Source organism: Oryzias melastigma, linkage group LG21 (genome assembly GCF_002922805.2).
Source record: "Oryzias melastigma strain HK-1 linkage group LG21, ASM292280v2, whole genome shotgun sequence".
In the NCBI taxonomy this organism is placed as follows: Eukaryota; Metazoa; Chordata; class Actinopteri; order Beloniformes; family Adrianichthyidae; genus Oryzias; species Oryzias melastigma.
The window spans coordinates 5995813-6016875 of NC_050532.1; the positions used below are offsets into that span (position 1 = coordinate 5995813).

The 21063-nt window shown below is 34.2% G+C and overlaps 1 protein-coding gene across 1 annotated transcript; it reads left to right on the plus strand.

Annotated features, from left to right (window-relative positions):
- The first annotated feature begins 8200 nt into the window (after positions 1–8200).
- cdc16 (cell division cycle 16 homolog (S. cerevisiae)) lies at positions 8201–18719 on the plus strand. Its single transcript, XM_024287171.2, has 18 exons — positions 8201–8428; positions 8607–8661; positions 10175–10272; positions 10902–10940; positions 11032–11169; positions 12119–12278; positions 12400–12494; positions 13382–13515; positions 13863–13942; positions 14025–14074; positions 14148–14221; positions 14316–14441; positions 15758–15910; positions 16285–16348; positions 16444–16505; positions 16861–16996; positions 17738–17828; positions 18017–18719. Exons 1-18 carry the CDS (start codon positions 8381–8383, stop codon positions 18268–18270), a joined length of 1857 nt encoding a protein of 618 aa, XP_024142939.1. The 5' UTR covers positions 8201–8380; the 3' UTR covers positions 18271–18719.
- Positions 18720–21063: the final 2344 nt, after the last annotated feature.

Consider the following 21063-nt stretch of genomic DNA (forward strand, 5'->3'; position numbering starts at 1 on the left):
ATTTTACTCTTTCAAATCTTGGCTGTTTTCTTTTTCTCCCAATTAGAAATAAAGTATTTACTAATGTATTTTTTATGTATATTTATTATGTTTTAATACATTTTAACATGACTGGCTTATTTTTTGTTAGATGTCCCCATTTAAACCTACTTCTCCTATTTAGAACCTTTTTTTAAAATAACAGAGATTTTGAGGATAATTTAGTTTTTCAATTAAAGATAATAAAGCCTGTAAAAAGAATTATCTTTGTATCGTATCTTTTGGAAACGCAAAACGGTCCAACAAACTAATCAGTTTTAAACACCCTCGTCATCGAGTGTCTTCAGCATCCGTACAGTTTTCCTGGAAAACGACTGACTTCTTTCAGTTTGAGAAAGCTGAGTTCATTTATCAGAACTCTTTGATCGCAGGTGTTTCTTTTATAATCCTAACAAGCCGGCAGGCAGGGAGAGTCACTGTGATGCAGCCACCTCTAAACAGGTTCTCCCAGTGGGACCTGTTACCATAGTCACAACCATCACACAGATTAGAACCTGACCTTGGGGAGTTGCACAGCCTCTTTCTTCTTGCTATGTTTGTGTCCATAGGCGTAGAGAAAGTAGGAACAAAGTGAACAATGAGAGAAACTTCCAATATTAGTCCGCACAAGTGTAAAAGTTCACAGTGAAACACCTGAAACCACATAAACACAATATTTCCTTGTATTATGAAACGGGAATTCTCCTAAGACACATCTTTAGTTTCAATGATTTTAATCACCTTCAGATTGGAGCTGGTTACATCTGAAAAACACATCTACACTCACAGATCTGAAAATGTTTGTCTGACAATCAGGTGTTACTTTGCTTCCTGTGTCCCTGAGAGACAGTTTCCCGCTGCACCTGCTCACATCACAGCGCAATGGAAGATCCACCACAGAGACCGCCTGCAACTGCTTAGATCCCCTGCCATTCGCCACAAGACATGAAAACAAGCTTCAGTAAATGCATCATTATCTTGCTTCATAATTAGCTTACAGATCCATGTTTTTTTGTTTCTTTATTCCATTGTAAGTGCAAGGTGAAAAAATGTATTTTTTTGTTTTTTACTGTCCGGTTTTTGAAAAATTAAGTCTTTTTACGCTGTTTGCTGCCACTTTTGTACCAAATAAGAATATAAATGTAAAAATAATGATAATAAAAAATATATAAAGTAAATCAACTAAGGGCTAAAAGTTGATCTCTAGGAAGAATAACATTAAACTATTCCAAAATGTATCTGAAAAGTCAACGGTTCTGTTTTGTTAAAAAAGGAAAAGATCACATTTGATCAATTTTGGCTTTTTTTGAAAGGCTCCATAATTTGATTTACAGTACAATAGTAAACGGATGCACTGCATAAACAATCCCCTTAGAAGTCAAAAATCCTTTACCTATTGGCAGTTTTTTATTTAAATAAGCAAAAAAGAAAAAAAATCTACCAACGGGGAAAGAAAAAAATGGTCTTACCAAGAATTTGAATTCAAATTATGATTATTTTGTTACTGAAAAACTTCCTTCTAAGATTATTCTCTCACAAGACGGAAAATAAGACTTTATTTTTCTTGAAACAAGAGTATTTTTACTTTCTTGAAAGCCGTGTCACACAACCGCTATGTACAATTTGCACACGTATGAGATTTCGGTTTTTCGCGATACGTGTCATGTATCTGTCTCCCCCTCTGGCCATCAGTGGGATTTATCACCTGAGTACTAGTACTTTCTGGGACTCCACACTACACTTCCCATTAGCCCCTGCTGTCTCTCCCAGAAAGGTGTTTTTCATCTGCAATTGCTCTCAGCAGTATTTAGTCAGAACACTGAGTTCTGCTCAGTGCGAAGTCTTGTTTGTGCCACTCTGCCTGCATCACTGAGTGTTTCATCTGACCCTGCTTCGTCTTCTACTCCTGATTGTTTACCACCTGCCCCGACAACTCGCCTGGACCCTGACCACTCTGATTATTCTCTGATGCCCTCATGTTTGACCTCTACCCACCTGACCCGGATTTAGCTTAGTGAACTTTTAGCTGTGCTTCACACCTGTTCTCCTGCCTGTGCCAATAAAACCTGCTGCACTTGGATCCAGCCGTCTGTCCGTTTATGACAACTTGCTTGATGTATGTAATTCATAAGTGTTCCTTCGTCATTTGTTGATGTGCGCAGATGTCCGTTGAGGGTCTCAGCCGTTGGATCTTTACGTGAATACGGTTTTGAGCGGTTCAAAAATTTTGGTCGGTTGAGAATTACACAGTATTTTATGTGAAATTATTATGTCAATCTTAAGCAATTGTGTGCAATTTTGCAAGATGCATACACAAATTTGTGGCAACTGTTCCACGTTTGTCCACATGTGTCTTACAGAGTTTTGACGCATCTACCACCATTGTATAACTTTAATATCGCGGATCCGGCACATAAATCATTAATGTTTTTTTCCCTGTGGATTTTATCAAACAGATTTAAAACATTGAATTGAAAAAAAGTCAATTATGTGATATAGTGGACTTTACAGGGTTAATATGATTTTTGTGAATTTTGTTGCATCCCATGTAGAATAATATATGTACTACACTCTCAGCCTATTTTAGGGGTGTTTTTATTTAATCTAGAGCAGGCTAGGTTCTCTATTTCCTATGATTGTGCTCAATCTTACATCAACTGAAAAAAAATGTTTGGTGTCACTTCACAAGTGGCCTAACTGTGAGGTTAGCAAAGGTCTGCAAGCCGTGGGTGAGAAACAGCGTTTGGCAGTCATTAAGAAAAAAATCTGTTTGGCTTGATCCGTAAACTGCATGAATTCCAGCTTTCATGCGGTGGCTCGTTTTACCAGCCAGACGCTCCCGTCTCCTTCCACCAATTAGTCTATCTCCATGCATCTGTGTGTTTCCTTTTGCAGAAATTACTTAACAAGCACATCATTTAAAACCATTAATCCCTTTTCTATGAGGCTGTCGTCGTGGCAACTGTGGGTAATTGAAAGAAAATCGCAATATCCAAGCTGTGGTCGGCTCAAATAATGAAATACATTTTTAGGCAGATTAGGTTAATACCACATTAAGACAGAGACACATTGGGTTAAATTGGTTAAAGAGATTGAGTGAGTACCGCAGGTTACAATTGACTGCTGTGATTCATCCTTTATGCGAGCTTTCATCACCTCTTATGATCATCATTCACTAAAAGAAAGAAATGAAGGATGTAAATGAAAGTCTTAAATGAGGGTTTTAGTTTTCAATAGAAATAAGAAGTTGTGGTATAAAAACATTTTTTTCTTTTAGTACATTTTACAGTTTCATATATATAATTTAGTGCATCATCAACCATGCAACATTTGTCAAACTAATATCTGAGCATTTCCCTGAATTCACATTAAGTTTTCTCATTCAGCAAATGTAAACTTTGCAAAACATTTTTTTAACTTGGTAAATCAGTATAAAAATTTGAAAATTTAATTCATGTTTTATTTTTGATTTCTATATTTTTTTAGTTTATTAAAGTTCCAACATTCATTTTAATGTGTCTTATGGTAGGTGTTTAAGGTGTCACTCTAATGAAAATCAAGATTTTAGTGTTTTTAACATGTTTCTGTGGCATTTTTCTCATGATGGAGGACATGTGTGAAGCAAATTAAGCTTAAAATTGTATATCTGAACATTTATTTATTCAAAGTGTTGTGAATCAGTAGTAAATGAAAAAAAAACGCTGTTTGAAACTGAGATCATTAAAGCTGATCATTAATGTTAATAATGTTAGGTTGGTGTTGTGAAAGGCTGCAAAATAGCTGGAGATTGTGTAAACAGAGAGATGATGGGAAGTGGGGGCGGGCTTACTCCACACCGTTAGTCCCGCCCACAACTCAGAGCCAAATTTCTAATGAACTCCAGCTGCTCTGCAGAAACTATTTCCTAGAAAATAACAGTTTTTTTTTTATTATTATTATTTAATCTAAGAATATCATAATCAAAATACCACTAGGTACACAATAGATCATAAGATGATATTAATTATTTAATTTAAGTAAAATTATATATGTTGTCGAGTTTGCATGTATTTCCATATTTTAAGGCATTTTGTCCCTTTTTCTAGTCTGGACTTCTTTGTGCAGACAGCCTTCCTCTTCCGTTCCTCCTTTTCTCTCAGAAATACCAATCTGGGCTCCTTTTTCCTTCTCGGGGAACTGGTGATGCTTGTTGATCTCTGTTCTGATCTGCCTCTCCATGCACAGCAGCTTGTTAGGATTTGTTCCTCCTGCCTTGCAGAGACTGCTTTTTCCATAGTTTGTGATTTGGGTGGAGAAACACTCCACAGATAAGAGATGCAGTCATCTGCTCATCTTCACACACAATCCTGGTTCTTCTGGTGAGCTTTTTTAAATCCTGTTATTGTCTGTCCATACTTTTTTTATTCAATTCCTTCAAGGTAAACTATTCTCTTGGGTGACCTTGTCAGGATTTCTCTTTTCACAGAAAAGGTAGTTTTGATTCTTAGACTTCTTAGACTTTCTGCAGGCAGCCTTTGGAGACAGAAACTGTCTACAGCACAGAGATACAGAATCTCCTGATATTCATAGAATCTCATAGACTTGAAAACATATATATATATATATATATATATGGAGAAAATCATGTTTTTAACATGTTATTTTGGTATAAGTATCCTTGAAAAGGGTAATTCAACAGTTACTCCGACTCTCAGATTGTGGCCATTTAGTCTTGATATTTACTTCATGTTTACTATTTATTTATTGATTTATTATCAACAATATACAAAAAAATTACTACAAAAAATTGAGGCAGGTCTGGAATTTGTGAAGAGTATAACATTTTTAAAAGAATACTCCATTAATAGTGATTTAGTGTTAAATATTATCTAAAAATCATAAGCAGGTGAAAAAAAACGTATAAAAATGTTTTGGAGTCTCCACATATAATCAATAAATTTAACCGAAATATTAAAAAACATCTTAATTCTAGTATAAAAATGTAAACTAAATATTAAAAACTGCAAAAAAAAATAATTCTTCTAAAAATTAAATCTAATTCTAAAATACAAAAAAATGTATCCCTAATGTATATGTAATGTAAATATAATTTAACATCTCATTCTTAAAATAATTGTAATTTAAGTGCCATTAACATCTTTCTTTTAATACAAAGATGTGATGTAAATGTAAAAATAAATACAAAAATATCTTAATTCTAAACTAAAAATGTAAATGCTTTAAAACCAATAAACATCTTATTTTAATATAAATGTAATCTAAATGTAAAACATGCAAAGGAGCATCTTAATACTAAAATCTAAAAATGTAATTTTAAATCAAAATGTGACCTAAAAAGTGTTTCTATTCCTTTACCCACCACTAGATGGACACAAAGTTCCATCTCGAGCTTTATAAAGTCACTGCAATTTACATTAAAGTCAAAGCCAACACAAAACAGCTGAATTTAGATGAGTGAAATGAAGTAAAACATATGTAAATAAAAATGAAGGGAACATGTCTTCCTTGGTGTTGATCTGAACAGTCTAACAGCAGCAGCTTTTAGAAAAAAACTTTTTTTGGGGGTGGAGGTTAAAGACTATTATTGCTTTAAAGTTTAGAAAGAATAACTTAAGTGTCAGCTTTAGTCATTTAATCATGTATTGATTACCATTCACCTATGTGTGTTTGATTTGTTTAAATTAACTGTAACAAAGAAATCAGAGTATTTATCACTACAGCAACTGTTAAAAAATGTATAATGTTTAAATAAACATGTCATGGTCTGTGTTCACTTTCCAAGGATAAATGAAGATGCTACAACTTCAAACTGATCCAGAGAGAAAAGTTAATTAAATAAATAATTAAAAACTCTTGAATTTTAATTGAGTTTTTCCACTAAATAAGAAGACATCTTGTTTTAAAGAAATAAATATTTAAGTTGTTAATTAACTAATCGTGGATTATCTGAAAAGGTCAGCAAATTACACAAACTGTAGGGTCCAATTCTAAAACGACTGTTGCCATCTAGTGGTTTGTTGTAGTAATTGCATCTTAGTTTATTTTCTATGTGGTCATGTTTCTGTTTCATAAATACTTAATTTATCATTAAAAATGTACACAATGTGAACATTTTTTAGCCTTTTATTTATGTATTTATATTGGTGGTTAAATCTGCAACCATACAGCAGACAACTGATGAAACAGTTGATAGAAAATCCTTAAACCTTCTAATAAAGCAATGAAAGAAATAGAAAATGTCATGTTTTGATTGACTAATTAGATTGAATATTAAGAAAAGTGTCTTAAAAGAAGATTCTATAAATGTGATAAACCTGAAAATAAATTGTTACATTTTTCCCCAAAAAATCAATATATTTCTAATCCCATCAGGATTTGTGTTTTGTTTTAAATTCAGTTGTAAAATGTAAATTTGTCAAGCTATCACTTTAGGAGATAAAGAAAAATCGACTTTGGACATGTTTGTTTCCTTTAGATAATGCAACAGATCCAGTCACTATTTGCTGCTAGTTTACCTGATAACTTTGCATGTGAAACCACTAAGCGTAATGTACTCTATGCTAAGGTAAGAATCGTAATGAAGATGTTTTATGAATCTGATTTTCAATACTAGCTTTGTAGAGCAGACTCTTGCAGGTCACACTTTTAGTTTTAGTTTATTTTACATTCTTTATTACAAACCTGTGCACTTTAACTTTGTCAGATAATTGCTAGCTAACTGGAATACATGGGTGTGAGCATTAATAGATGTTTGCCTCAATTTCTTTTTCATTTGATTTGTTGAAGACATAATAGATTGATGCAAACAGAATATATTCAAGTGCAGCAGATCTGATTGTATTAACTTCACACCAAAAGTGTTGTAATGGCTACGTAAAAATGAAATACATGCCGTTAATGTGTTATTAATCAACAATTGTTATCTAAACAGTGTGGGTTCTACAGGAACTTCTTATTATATAGTGCTGAGATAAATTTAGTGAAGTAGATACCCCAAATTCATCCTCAAGTCAATTAAAACCAGTTCTTCTTTATGTGTTTTCTAAAGAGCAAGGGAGCACAAGAGCAGGTAGGGAACATCGGAACTCTCTTGACAGAAGACGGGTTTGCAGCTGTGCTGATTCCCAGATCTTCACCTTTGCCCTAAATGCCACCCTGGTGCAGGTGAATGTCTTGTCTCTGTGCAGAAATGTCGTTTCTCTGCACCATGATCCCGTGCAGTCTGTTGCACACAAACATGTGTGCATGGTGCTCATTGGAGGTTGGAATGACCTACATCCTTCCATGTACAGTAAGAACAGGCTGAAAGTCTCTGCATCTGCAGGCTGAGCCTGTGAAAAGAAAGAGCTGTGAACAAGTTTGTCTTTATGCGTGCATTTCTTTTAGACAGATATCTCACACCATAAATAAAACATTTTAATTTGCCTTTTGCGAGCATGAACGTATCCATGGATATTTACTGATGAATATGATGGTATGGTGGTGAATTATTTATTTAATTTAAATTCCAGACACACGAACAGCCCAAAAAGATAACTAAAAAAACAAGTACATAACTAACTAAATAAATAAATAAAATATAAATACAAAACAAGACAAGAAACAATACCAACAACAGCTACTAAATAAAAAAAATTAAGTCAAATCACTCGCACTCACCCCACCATTACAAGTGTATGATTTTGAAGGCAACAAATCTATTCATAATATATTAGCTTGTTATAAACTAATAAAAACAATGTAAGATAATAATAATAATAATTTAATTGTTCAGTTTTCTTTGCGTTTTTATGACACTTATTTATACTTTTAGTATTTTTCTCCCTTTAATAGCTTTTAAACTCGTATTTGTTGTTTTTAATGTTTTAAGTTTTTAATATACAGCACCTTGTTTGACTGTTATCAATTTAAGGTTCCAGATAAAGCAATAAACTTAAACCTGAAGTTAATACTATTATTAATTATAATTATTTTTACTATGTTTACACTTTTTGTATGATAATTTATTAAAAATAATTATTAGATTTCATCTAATCAATAAATGTGTTTATTGTACTAAATAAAAAAATAATTACTACATGCTTTATTTATTATAGCTATAATTATTAATATTAAAATCAACATTTTAGTTAAATTCGCAGCAGAAACTCAGGGTTGGAGTCAAATCACACAAGCGGAACCTTTGAGCCGCATCGAGTTTTCTCCACGACATCATTTCCTGAAACACACGTTACAAGGAGAAGCCGCGGGTTTGATTTTTCGCCGCTAGCATGCTAGTTAGTGCTTTGTAGTGTTGTGCTTTTTCTATAGTGAAGGAATGACACATTTATAAAATTTGGGAGATCGACTTAAAAAGCTAAACATGAATCTCGACAGGCTCCGAAAGCGCGTGCGGCAGTACATTGACCAGGTAGGAATATTTATGTTCATAAGTAGTCCAAGTGTTGTTAGCCATGCTAGTTCTCTTGCACACTTAGTGGAATGGATCTTCGAGTTTGCCTGTTTAGTATTTTTTGTTTCAGTTCGGTGAAGATAGTTAAACGAAACCGTATATTTGACAGTGTTTGTGTTTGTTTGTTTGTTTACAGCAGCAGTATCAAAGTGCTCTGTTTTGGGCCGACAAGATAGCATCACTTTCTCATGGTGAGTTAAGGCGGTAGTGATCCTCTTCTCTGAGAGATACACCGTTACTTAAATTTGAATCTGTACACCGGATGTATTGAGGGCCAATTAACGTGTTATCCAGAACATATTCTAATTAACCACCAGAAAGCTCATATTTTAGCAAATTAAAACTTTCAAAAATGTCGTAGTAGGATAAAATAAACAAACTGATGCGTGTAGATCCATTGAATTTATCTCTTTACGGGTCTTCTTACACTTCATCTTTTATAATAACACTTTGTTAGCAGTAATTCACGTTTCTGATTACTTTATTTCTCCAAATGTACCAAACTACAAATTTGTAGTACTTTATATTTGTTTCAGAACTTTAACAAGCAGGGTTTCAGATGCAGCACTTGGATGTATTTGTTCTTAAAAACCTTCTCTGATGAAAATCATGTTTTTTTTTTTGGCATTTTTCTCATGATCAAGGACATATAGAGAAAAGAAATTACGCTGAAAATTTAATACTTCTGATGAATATTTTTTTATTCAAGTTTGAGGAAAAAATGCATTTGGAAAAAAAGCTGTTTATGTGAGACATTAAAGCTAATACGGCAAGCCACAAGCTCTGCTCCATCCTGATAGTTTCACATGTACGACTTCATTTATTTCATTCATTCTAGTGGGAGAACTTGTAAACAAAGGGATGATGGGAAGTAGGGCAGAAGCTTTAACATGTTTAGAACAGGTTATTATAATGGAGTTTTAAGGCCATCATAAAAGAAAGAAATGAACTAATTAAATATATGAGAAAAAAGTTGTAAAATTATGACAAAATAGTCAGATTTGACTCAAATACAGTTGTATAATATTTAGAAAAATAGTCAACTTTTTATGTAAGTAAAATTGTAAATTTGTGATTTAAAAAGTTTCATTTTTACAAGGAAATAGTTATACTTTTTCAAAAATAAAGTTGGAATCTTGTGAAAATAAAATGACACATTTACATAAAAAGTTAAGCAGATTCAGTGTGATGTCCACCTGATTTTAACACCTAGAAAATTACTTTTCAAAAAACTTTTTCTTGGGAAGGTTCAACTACTTGATGAACACATTTACGAATGTATTCCTCTTAAGAGTTGCATTTTTTTCTGTAAATGTAAGTCTTTTTTCTTATTATTTTACATCTGTATTCTTATATAATTATTAATTTATTTTTTATGGTACGTTGTTTGATTTTCACTGCACCATAAACTTTCCAAAAGAAGTCAAAGAAAAATTCTAAATTGGATTTAACAGCATAATCTGATGATTTTTTTTGTCTCATTAAAAAAAAACAAATAATAATCAATCGAAATAAATAATCAAAAGTACAATCGGGTATTGTTAAATTCATGAGTTACAGAGTGGTCTGAAGTGTTATTGAGCAAGAGTTCCTTTCTGTTACAGCGGTGGATCTTACACCTAAATAGAAAATAACTTACTTCCCAGATAATATCACAATTTTAGAATCATTTTATGACACTTCTTTTATTGTGTGTGTGTGTAGAGGACCCCCAGGACATCTACTGGTTAGCTCAGTGCCTTTACCTAACCTCCCAGTATCACAGAGCCTCGCACGCCCTCCGTTCCCGAAAACTTGACAAGGTATGTTATTATCCTGCAGTTCCAACTACCATGTCGACCTTTGAAAATTAATATTTCATGGTTTATATGGTTATATACGTGAAATTGTAGGATATTTACTATTTACATCGCTGTATGGTCACCAGCACAGCCTATTGTCCTTCGCTGACATTGAATCTACATATTTGTATGTATTTTAGATTTTTTATTTTTAAAGTGTGTTTTTATTTGTTGTCCTGACTTGTATATATTCATTTAAAAATCTTAGAAGCAACATTATATGATTGTGCATACACAAGGACATTCTAATTCTAATAGCCCATCAGTACAAATAGCCACATTTTTAATTTGTAACATTTTTTCAAGTTTTTTAATTAACAGTTGTATAATTTTTACCTCAACAGAATCTAGAAACATGAAATTAATATTCTTTTAAGTGTGAAGCTTCTGTTTTCGTGTGCAGTTTAAATGTTCACACTGTTAATATTTAAAATTCTAAAATATTGTATGAAAAACTTGACATAAACACGTTTAAATCTTTTATAGGTTGATTTTTTTTCTTTTTTTTAATTTGATGCCAAGTCCAGCGCAGTTGGTTTGTTGTTTATAAATCTGCAGTATCCAAACGTGTTGCTTTATATCTTACACAGTTGTATGGAGCTTGTCAATATCTTGCAGCCCGGTGCCATGTAAGTGCAATTTCCAATACTACACATCACGTTTAGTCTACTACTGTTTTTACTAAAATAATTTTGTCATATGTTTTCAATACTTTCTCAGTATGCTGCCAAAGAGTTCCAGCAGGCCTTGGATATCCTGGATCTAGAGGAGCCTGTTAATAAGAAGATGCTGGAGAGGAGTGGGAAGGAGGACAGCGAGGCAGAATCCACTAAAGACTGGGGCATGTCCCCCGCCTCTGTAAGCTCTGCTAGCTTATTTAAATGTGTAGCTGCTGGTGCTTTTGATAATGTCGTCCAGTAACCTGTTAGCCTTATGGCCCTCGAGTGTGCACACTCGCAAATTCAAACCTTCATCGAAAAATTAGGTCACATTATAGAATGAAACCAAAGATATGATTCAAGATTAACGTAAATGCTGCAAAATGAGCTCATTCTGTACAGGAGACAAAACATGAAGAAGGTTAATCGACAAGGTCAACAGCCAATCAGGATGCTTTATAAAGAAAAAAGTATCCAAAATTGCTTTGAAAGAAATCAGTGAAACAGCTAGATGAGCTGCAATATTGCTAGGAAACACTGTATTCCACCCTAAAATATTTATAGACTGTGTTTAATTTTAATTGTGTATTCATGTTTACACAGTAATCATAAAGAAGACAACATACCAACAATCCTGAGCTGCCATGTTGTCAGGATTTGTACAGATGTATTTTGAAAAAAATGATCCCGTGCTGACAACTATATGATGATTTCTCAAATTTTGAGACCAAACTGAATCCCGCTTGACTCATTGAAGGGATGCTGCTCAGTAGGTTTGAGCAAAACATGTCGTCAGTGGGCATTCAGAGGCCTGCTCGGATGATTATGAAATAAGAACAAAGTGACAGGTGTGAAAGTGTCAATGTAGCCCCTCCTCATTGAAAACTTCCCCCCAAAACGAGAAAGAAATGAAGCTTAAGAGTAGAATTTTCTGCAGATGTTGTTTGCATCCTAAGATTTCTACTCAATAGTTCATTAAATGATTAAAGTCAGATAAATGTTTATACTGGGCGTAACTAAACTCCACAAAATGACTTTTTTAGGTTTTAGTAATAACTAAATTACTTCCTTTATTATGTAATACTCTCTAGAGCAAGATTTGCATTTCAGCATCAGTGTTTTATTTTCTTTCCTTTGAAAATGCTCAGATCAGCAGCTCCATCTGCCTCCTGCGGGGGAAGATCTATGACGCCATGGACAACCGACCGCTGGCCACCTCCAGCTACAAAGAGGCCTTGAAACTGGACGTGTACTGCTTTGAAGCTTTTGACCTTTTAACATCCCACCACATGCTGACTGCACAGGAAGGTGAGCTGGATAGTCAGCAGTGAATTAGATTCACTCCATTTGTATATTTCAGATGCAGTCGTTTGTTTTGATGTTGTTTCACTTTGCTGTGAAATGTTTTTTTTTTTCTTTATCTCCATAGAAAAAGAATTCCTCGACTCACTTCCTCTGAGTCAGCAATGTACCGAGGAGGAAGAGGAGCTGCTACACTTCCTTTTTGAAAATAAATTAAAAAAGGTAATCAAAGTGTTAAACAGAATCAAATCCTGAAAAAGTGTTTCTATCCTCATTTAAAGTTTTACTAACTACATTTCTAGTAGACGGATGACAAGAAGATATTACCCAAAGCCTTAGCAACACCTGCAACAAAGTGGATCAACTAGAAACACTCGTAGTTCTTTCATCTAAACTGTTTTCTTAAACAAATATGTTTTTATAATTGTTTCCATCTCTAGTGAAAATACCCCAAAAATCTCAAACTTTAAATTAGCAATTTTTCATGCTAGCAGACAGTCATAAGACGTTTCATAATTGATCAAATAATTTCTATAGTTTCCTTAATTTCATATTCATTACATTTCTTTTTATTCAAATTGTGGACTAAATTTAATGCAAAATCATTTTGTCAGATGTTATTTCAGTAAACGTCAGTCTTATTTTTTTCAAGTACAAAAAAATCAATAATTTTATTTTGAAAATGAGAACACTTTACTTTGAAGATTCATTTATTTCAGTAACTGCAGCGCATTCAGTTTGTTTAGTTTATACTGTATAGATAAATACCCAAAATGTCTTGCAATTTTTAAGCAATTATTATTGAAACATATTTTTACAAAATAACATTTATAAAGATCACCGATCTTCAAAGATCCCAAATATCCGAGTTCTGGGATAAAGCATTCCTCTATTATAATGTACATTTTCACAAACTGGAAAGTTTCTGCAGAATCCATTCATTTTGTTGGAGCAGAGTAAAAAGTGAAAAATACAGAGCAGGCGTCATAAAAACATCACATATTGATTCATGTTGTCTGTTTAGATGCTGGTAAAATTCATAGAATTTGAATCCCATTTTCCTAGTTAAAAAAAAGGAAACTCCGTGACGTTTCTCTTCTTCCCTGCAGTATAACAAACCCAGTGACCTGGTGGTGCCAGAGATGGTCAACGGCCTTCAAGACAACTTGGATGTAGTGGTGTCTCTAGCCGAGAGACATTATTATAACTGTGATTTCAAAATGTGCTACAAACTCACATCCATGTAGGTACACTTAGTTTGTTTTTGGTGGGGTATAAACCAACAAAAGAGAACAAAATCACTGCAGTTGTTTGTTTTGTCATTTTTTACCTGTAAAAATTGTAGTTTGTTCTTAACATTTGTGTACACATTTAGATTTACTATCTGTTTTACCTTTTTTGTATGTTTATTAAAACATTTGTATAGAAAGTTCATGAGATTTTACTATTTAAAACAAAAAGTATGAAAAGTGCTCATCAATAATTTGATTTGATTGCTCACTTTTGAATTCATGGCATACATTCACCGTCATTTTAGTTCAGATCCCATATATATTTTTTTTAAATCGAGCTGTTTTGTCGGCTGTTCAGGGTGATGGTGAAAGACCCCTTCCACGCCAGCTGCTTACCCGTTCACATTGGAACGCTGGTGGAGCTCGGTAAAGCAAACGGTAAAGTGCACCACACACATGAATGTTACTTTACCTGTTTGTTCTTCTGATTAATCCAAACTCATCGTTTTCCCCTCTGCAGAGCTGTTTTACCTCTCCCACAAACTTGTAGATTTGTATCCTAACAATCCAGTAAGTAGAATTATTGTCATCAATATTCACTGGCTGTTGGAAGGATTCAAATATTGAACAAATATGTTACTAGGTGTCATGGTTTGCCGTTGGATGCTACTATCTCATGGTTGGCCATAAAAACGAACATGCCAGACGATACCTTAGGTATGTGTCCACACTGTGAAAGGACAATCCTCTGTTTAGTTCCACATTTGTTTTGACTTTTTTTTTACTGGTGTCCTGGCTGTTGTGAATGCAGTAAAGCCACCACTCTGGAGAGAACCTACGGCCCCGCGTGGATCGCTTATGGTCACTCATTTGCAGTCGAGAGTGAACACGACCAAGCTATGGCAGCATATTTCACTGCAGCTCAGCTTATGAAAGGGTGAGTCAGTGATAAAAGTCTTCTGTTTGAGGTCAACTTTTATTAGAAATCATTATTATTATTAGAAAAATCTACTGTCCAATTACAGGACCAAAAGTTGAGACATTTTTGGCTTTTTCAAAATGATCTTTTATTTTCTAAAATAAGCAAAGTTAGGCCATTTGGTATAAGTACAATGAAGTATTAGAGCCCCCGTGAAGGGGAAAAAAATACTGTTTGAGAATAAAGATGTTGAAGTTAAAAAAAAAAAAAAACATTAAAAAAATTACAAGAATAAACTCGAAAAATAATGAAAAGAAAACAACAACATTTTATTGGAATAAGCTCGTACAATTATAAGAAATATTAATTTTAGAAAAATTAACTAATTTACTTGTAAAGTTAGGAATAAAATTGCAATTTTATAAATATTTACTCATTCACGAAAAAAACTTGTGAAATTGTGAGGAAAAACATAATTTCACAATGATAAACTTGAGAAATTATGAGGGAAAAAAATTGCAATTTTACATGTATTTATTTACACATAAAATTATGAGGAAAAAGTCAAATTTCTACAAGAAACATTTGTATAATTATGAGAAAATAGGTTATTTCACAGGAATATACCTGGGAAATTATGAGAACGAAGTCTCAATTTTTTGAAGAATTAACTTTCAAAGTTCTGAGAAAAAAGTAAACATTTTTACAAGAATAAAATAGTAAAATTATGAGACAAAAATAGGTATTGGATGAATATTTACTCGAAAAATTATGAGGAAACAAGTCATTATTTCACTAATATAACCTTGTAAAATTAGGAGACAAAATTGCAATTTTACAAGTAATTATTGGTAAAATTGCGAGAAGAAAGTTGTAATTTCACAAGAATAAAGGCGAAATAATGAGTAAAAAAATCAAATTTCTGCAAAAAAATAAATAAAACTAGAAGAAGAAGTTAAGAAGAAGTTAATTCTCTGCAAGAATAAATTCGTAAAATTATGGGGAAAAAAGTCAACATTCTGCAAAAAATATTTTGAAATCATGAGAAAAAAAGTTATTTTACAAAAAGGCCATGAGGCTTAAAAATGTTGACCTATTTACCCATAATTCTACAAGTGTATTCTTGTAAGATTTTGATTTTTATTTCATAGTTTTACGACCCTATTCTTGTAAAGCTTTGATTTTATTCTTATATATTTATTAATTTGTCATACAATAATACTTTCCATAAACATTTGATAATTAAAAGTTCAAGTCACACAGCCAATATGACCATATGTTTGCAAACACACGGCAGAGTTTGATCCTAGTGTTCTCTCTGCTTTCCTCCTCAGCTGTCACTTACCCATGCTGTACATTGGACTGGAGTACGGTCTAACCAACAACTCCAAGCTGGCAGAACGCTTCTTTAGCCAGGCTCTTAGTATCGCTCCAGAGGACCCGTTTGTGATCCATGAGATGGCTGTGGTTGCATTTCAAAATGGAGAGTAAGTATGCAGCCGTAAATGCTGCTCAAGTCCTGCATTGACTATATATGAGAACTGAACTGATTGACTCCTCCTCCTCCCTCACATTCCAAACAGGAAGTACCTGCTGGTTCCAAGAAGCCAAATTCCCATAGATTTCTATAGAGAAATAAACACCTCAGTCAGTCTACTTGTCAGAATCTTGTTCTGATACCTTTTCAACACTTTTTTTTTCTTGTCAGCCGAAATACCGGTACTAAAAAGAAAAAGGTGTCCCAGACTGGTCACGTATTTGATTTTGACAAGTTAATGAATATATAGACTGTAATTAGTTATTTTTCCCCTTTTAATAGCTTATGTCCTCATCTGCTCACTATTCCCTCCCCTCTTTACAGCTGGAAGACAGCAGAGAGGTATTTCCTTGACGCAATGGAGAAAATTAAAGCCATTGGGAATGAGGTATGAATTCATGTCATTATCGCTGTCTGTGATTTATCAAAAATGTGAAAACTTTCAGCTGAATATTTTGTTTTTTTCCTTGTTTTTATATCAAGGTCACTGTGGACAAATGGGAGCCTTTGTTAAACAACTTGGGTCACGTCTGTCGGAAACTCAAGTAAGAATCAAATCTGCAATGCTGCGTTAAGCTTGAACTCTATGTGGTTAACTATTAAATATAAGTTTAAATCTCCCAAGAGGATTCTTATAAGCAAGCCCTTGAAATGCATTGGAAGAACCATCAAACTTGATCACGAAAATGTTTACATCTTCATTTAAACAGATACTTGAACAAACTTGACAAACAAATGTTGTATTGTTGAGTAAATGTGTTGTTTGTGTTTTGAAGATTGATAGCTTTAATATTAATAAACACACGCCATAAAATATAACCATGATCCATATTTAATCAGGAAACAAACTCTCTTTTTACGATGTAGTTGATTCAAAATGTTCATCTTTATTGACACTAGGAAGTACGAGCAGGCTCTGGAGTACCACCGTCAAGCACTGGTGCTGATCCCTCAGCACGCCTCTACCTATGCAGCGATAGGATATGTGCACAGCCTCATGGGAGACTTTGAAAGTGCTATCGACTACTTTCACACAGTGAGTTTGAACAGTTGCATGTTTGGCTTTTCTCTGGCTCAATTGTGAAGTGTTGGCTACACCAATCATGTTGTTGTTCTGAGCAATAGCCAACGAACAGTATTTTTCCTCCAGCTAAAGGAAATAAAAGTATCTTAACACAGCAATGTTTTCCACTAATCCTTTTTTGCACCAGCTTTGTTCGGAGAAAGTCACTGTGGTTGCTGGAGCCTATCCATGCTATAATAGACAGCCGGGTTACAACCCAGATGATGTTTTTTTTTTTTTCACTTTTTGTATTATTTAACTTTAAAAACAGGGAATTAATTAAAATGTGGTCTTTTAACAATGTCTAAAGAAAAATACTGGAGTGGTTTCAGAGGTTAGGTAGAAAGGAGGTTGTAGAGGAAAGGTTAGTTTGGTGTTTATTATATATTCGGTAACTTGTCTTCCTCTTAGTAAAACAGGAAACCCAGTAACTATTTCAAACCCACATCGAAAGCTGCAACAGCAGAAAACTCCTAAAGGGAAACGAGTGTTAAATGGAGTTTCACACATTAGAATGAGAAGTCTTGCAGCTGCTTGACTCTATTAATGTGGGTAAAGCAAAACAATTCTGTGTTTAGAACCTGAAATATTTTTCTGTTAAAATTTTTAACTAAATTTTTGTTGCTCTGATTTATGTATTTTAAAATGGCATTTGTTGGGGAAAGATTTGATTGATTAGTTTGGCTTCAAGTTGTGTTTGTTTGTCTTCACCAGGCATTAGGACTGAAAAGGGACGACACTTTTTCCGTGACGATGCTCGGACACTGTATCGAGATGTACATCGGCGACACAGACGCATACATAGGTTTGTTTTATCACAAATATACTACAGAGAAGAATAGATTTCTGTGGTAATATAGCAGTTTTTGTAAATATTTAATTTATAAGGATATTGTGAAAGATATTTTTTCATTATTAGATTATAAAAACGCATATTTTCATTGGTAACTTTTTACTCGTATTAGCCTAATTCTTGTTGGTCTTTTTGTAAAGGCACGGACATCAACGACAAGGTGAAAGGTGACTTGAACACTCCAGCGCTGATGAAGATGCTGAACACGTCAGAGCCCAGCGAGACTCTAGCAACATCGAGGCTGGAAGAGACTAATGTGGCGTCGCTGGAAACCCCCGTGTCCAATCAGGACAAGATGATGCTGGACACTCCTCTGCGGCTCTCGCTAACCTTAGAGAGCGACATGTACGAGAGCGACGTGATGTTGGAAACGCTATCGGACACCAGCACATGATCTGATCCTGACAGGAGGCGGAGCTGCTCTGAGCAACAGGTCGTCAAATGAACACACTCTGAAACCCAAGGACAACACTCAGACCCACAACCTCAGCAGATGTGTAGATTCCCCCGTTTGTGCACTATGGTTGTCTGATCAGCAGCAGAACTTTGAGCATGAGCCTGTGATGTAAAGCACCTGCTGTACAGCAATTTAGTTAGCGAGAATGCACTTTAAAAGGAGAAAGAAACAGTTGCCTTGGGTTCAAATGTTTTTATTTTAAACCTTAGCTTAAAAGATCCTCAATTCACTTGAGAAAAGCAGCACAACTTTCATTGAAGACTGGATAGTCACTTACCTCTTGTGCCAGGACACTTGTTGCTTAACCTGTGGAATTTCAGCCTGAGCAAAGACATGTTTTGATAACAGTTTAAATATTCCTACAATAAACTGTGCATTTAAAATGGTTTTATTTTTCTTTTTTTTTGAGTGCTTTCCAAAACCTTCAATGCCTTCCTGTGGTAATAAAGCTGCACAATATGAGGAAACTGTGCAAAACTAGTGATCAATATTACAATGACGATGTGGCTGAATGAAAAGCAAAACAAAAAATACAATATTTCTTTTTCACTGCAACAGTTTTATTTCCAGAAAGGTCAATATAACTTAAACTCGTCTATACAGGAGGCGGGCGTCTAGAATAAAAGGGGTCCATCCAATTGATCAATGAAGTAATCTATTCTAAATCCCACTCTGATCATCTTTTGATCAATTTTAAAATCATTTAATTATGATTTTGCCATTTTCAGCTTTTAACTTGCAACCTCCCTTTTTAGCGTTTGTAACGACTTTTTTCCATCTGCTCCTGATTAACAACGATTTGAATAAAAAAATACTCAAAATACTTTTTATATATTTGTCTTCCATCATCAGAAAAATGTGACGAGAACATGTCAAAAAGCACGATTTTCATTAGAGTGGGGCTTCAGTAGTTCAGCAATGAGATTGTTTTAGCATGTTTAGCCATTTAAGCTAACCATTGATTCCATGTTTTGCCATCTTTTGCAATAAGTGAATTTCACAGGCTGATATTGTGATGATGCTAAATTTGTAATTAATTCTGCAGGCCTACTGAGAATTATCTTCACATTTTCACATAAAACCCCGTTTATTCTAAATTCCCACATGGTAACGCTATGGAGCCCCGGACATGACATTCTTAAAAAAAACAAAAAATGTTCCCTCCACTTTAGCAATTTGTGTGCATAAATGAGAATTTTGCACTCACAAGTTAGCATTTTATTGGTATTTTTGCTCACAAATGAGTAATTAAAAAAATTGAGTGCACAATTTAGTGTTTTGTGCTCATAAATATATATTTTGTGAGCATAAATTTGTGTTTTGTGCACATAGATTAGCACTGTATTAGCATTTTGATGATTTAGTATTTTGTGTGAATACAGTAAATTAGTATTTTGTGTGCAAAAGTTAATATTTTATTAGCATTTTGTGCACACAAATTAAACTTGTGCATAAATTAGTGTAAGGTATGCATTAATTAATATTTTATGTGCTTACATTTTTGTCTTGTGTGCAGAAATTAGCATTATATTAGCAACTTGAGCACACAATTTAGTATTTTGTGCACACAAGTTAACATTTGTGCACCCATGTTTGCCTTTTTTAGGGTTAATGCACACAAATTGGAATAGTTGTGCATATTTTATAGTTTGAGTGCATTATTTAGTATTTTGTGTGGCCAAGTTGGCCTTTTGTGCACTCAAGTTAGCATTTTATTTGTATTTTTTGCGCATACATAGTTTTTTAAGCAGTAAACCGTATTTTGTGTGTATATATTTGTATTTTGTGTGCATATATTTGTATTTTGTGTGCATATATTAATATAAGTTGTGCGCTCAAGTTAGTATTTTGTGGCAACAAATTAGCATCTCTATGCGTAAATCTCCAACTTGCCCATGAAGACAGCTGTCGTGTGTCTGAAGTGAGGGGAGGAGAGCTCATGCTCTCAGGACAACATCATCATCCTTTCCTGACGGGGTTTTTCCACCTCTGGATTTAGAGCGTGTGTATCAGGTGGAGGAATGGGTTGCACTCCGTCCAAGTCCACAGGTATTTACACTAATGAGCGCGTGTGCAGGGATCTGGACACCTGCTCCACGCTCGTGTCCAGCAGCCAGAGGAGCGCCGTCTCCACACCGGAGAGACCCCGAGAGCGCGCGGAGAACAGCAGCGGGAAGCAGATGTTTTTAAACGGTGAGAATCACAGACTCGTTCAAACATCTGAATCTATTTTTTGTGCAAGTTATATTTTACTGGCTTGACATAAATCCCTCTTCAAATAATCTTAGACATTTCTTTCCCGAATGAAACTTTAATAAAAAATGTGCTTTCTCTATTTTTGTTCCGTTTTCTTTTCCTTTCCAGTTCCATCTCGAGATGTTCAGGGGTTGTCAGTGATCCAGTCCTCCAGCTTTGAGGGAAGCACCATTTCCAGTACCCCGATCACCAGCGAGGGCGAGCGGATCTCGTAGATTCAGCTACCTGGTAACACCACGCTCCACACATCTAGACAAAACAGCGTTTATGGTATTCTTTTTTTCCTTTATTGAATTAATTAATTAATTTTATAATTCTATGACTATTTCTTCTACTCGTAACAAAACGAGTGTAGCTGAAGGTCACACACAACATCGTTATGTAACTAAAGCGCTTAAATATTTTTTAAAGTTAAACATAACCGTGAGACCATCATGCGACACGTATTCTCGCGATATTGGGCTTACAAACTCT

What these genes read in the sequence shown, in the direction of transcription:
- cdc16 (XM_024287171.2), top strand. Translation starts at nt 8,381, where the DNA reads ATGAATCTCGACAGGCTCCGAAAGCGCGTGCGGCAGTACATTGACCAG. An exon ending in GTTCCCGAAAACTTGACAAG is followed by an intron (nt 10,273 to 10,901) that starts GTATGTTATTAT and finishes TATCTTACACAG; the next exon opens with TTGTATGGAGCTTGTCAATA. An exon ending in CTATCGACTACTTTCACACA is followed by an intron (nt 16,997 to 17,737) that starts GTGAGTTTGAAC and finishes TGTCTTCACCAG; the next exon opens with GCATTAGGACTGAAAAGGGA.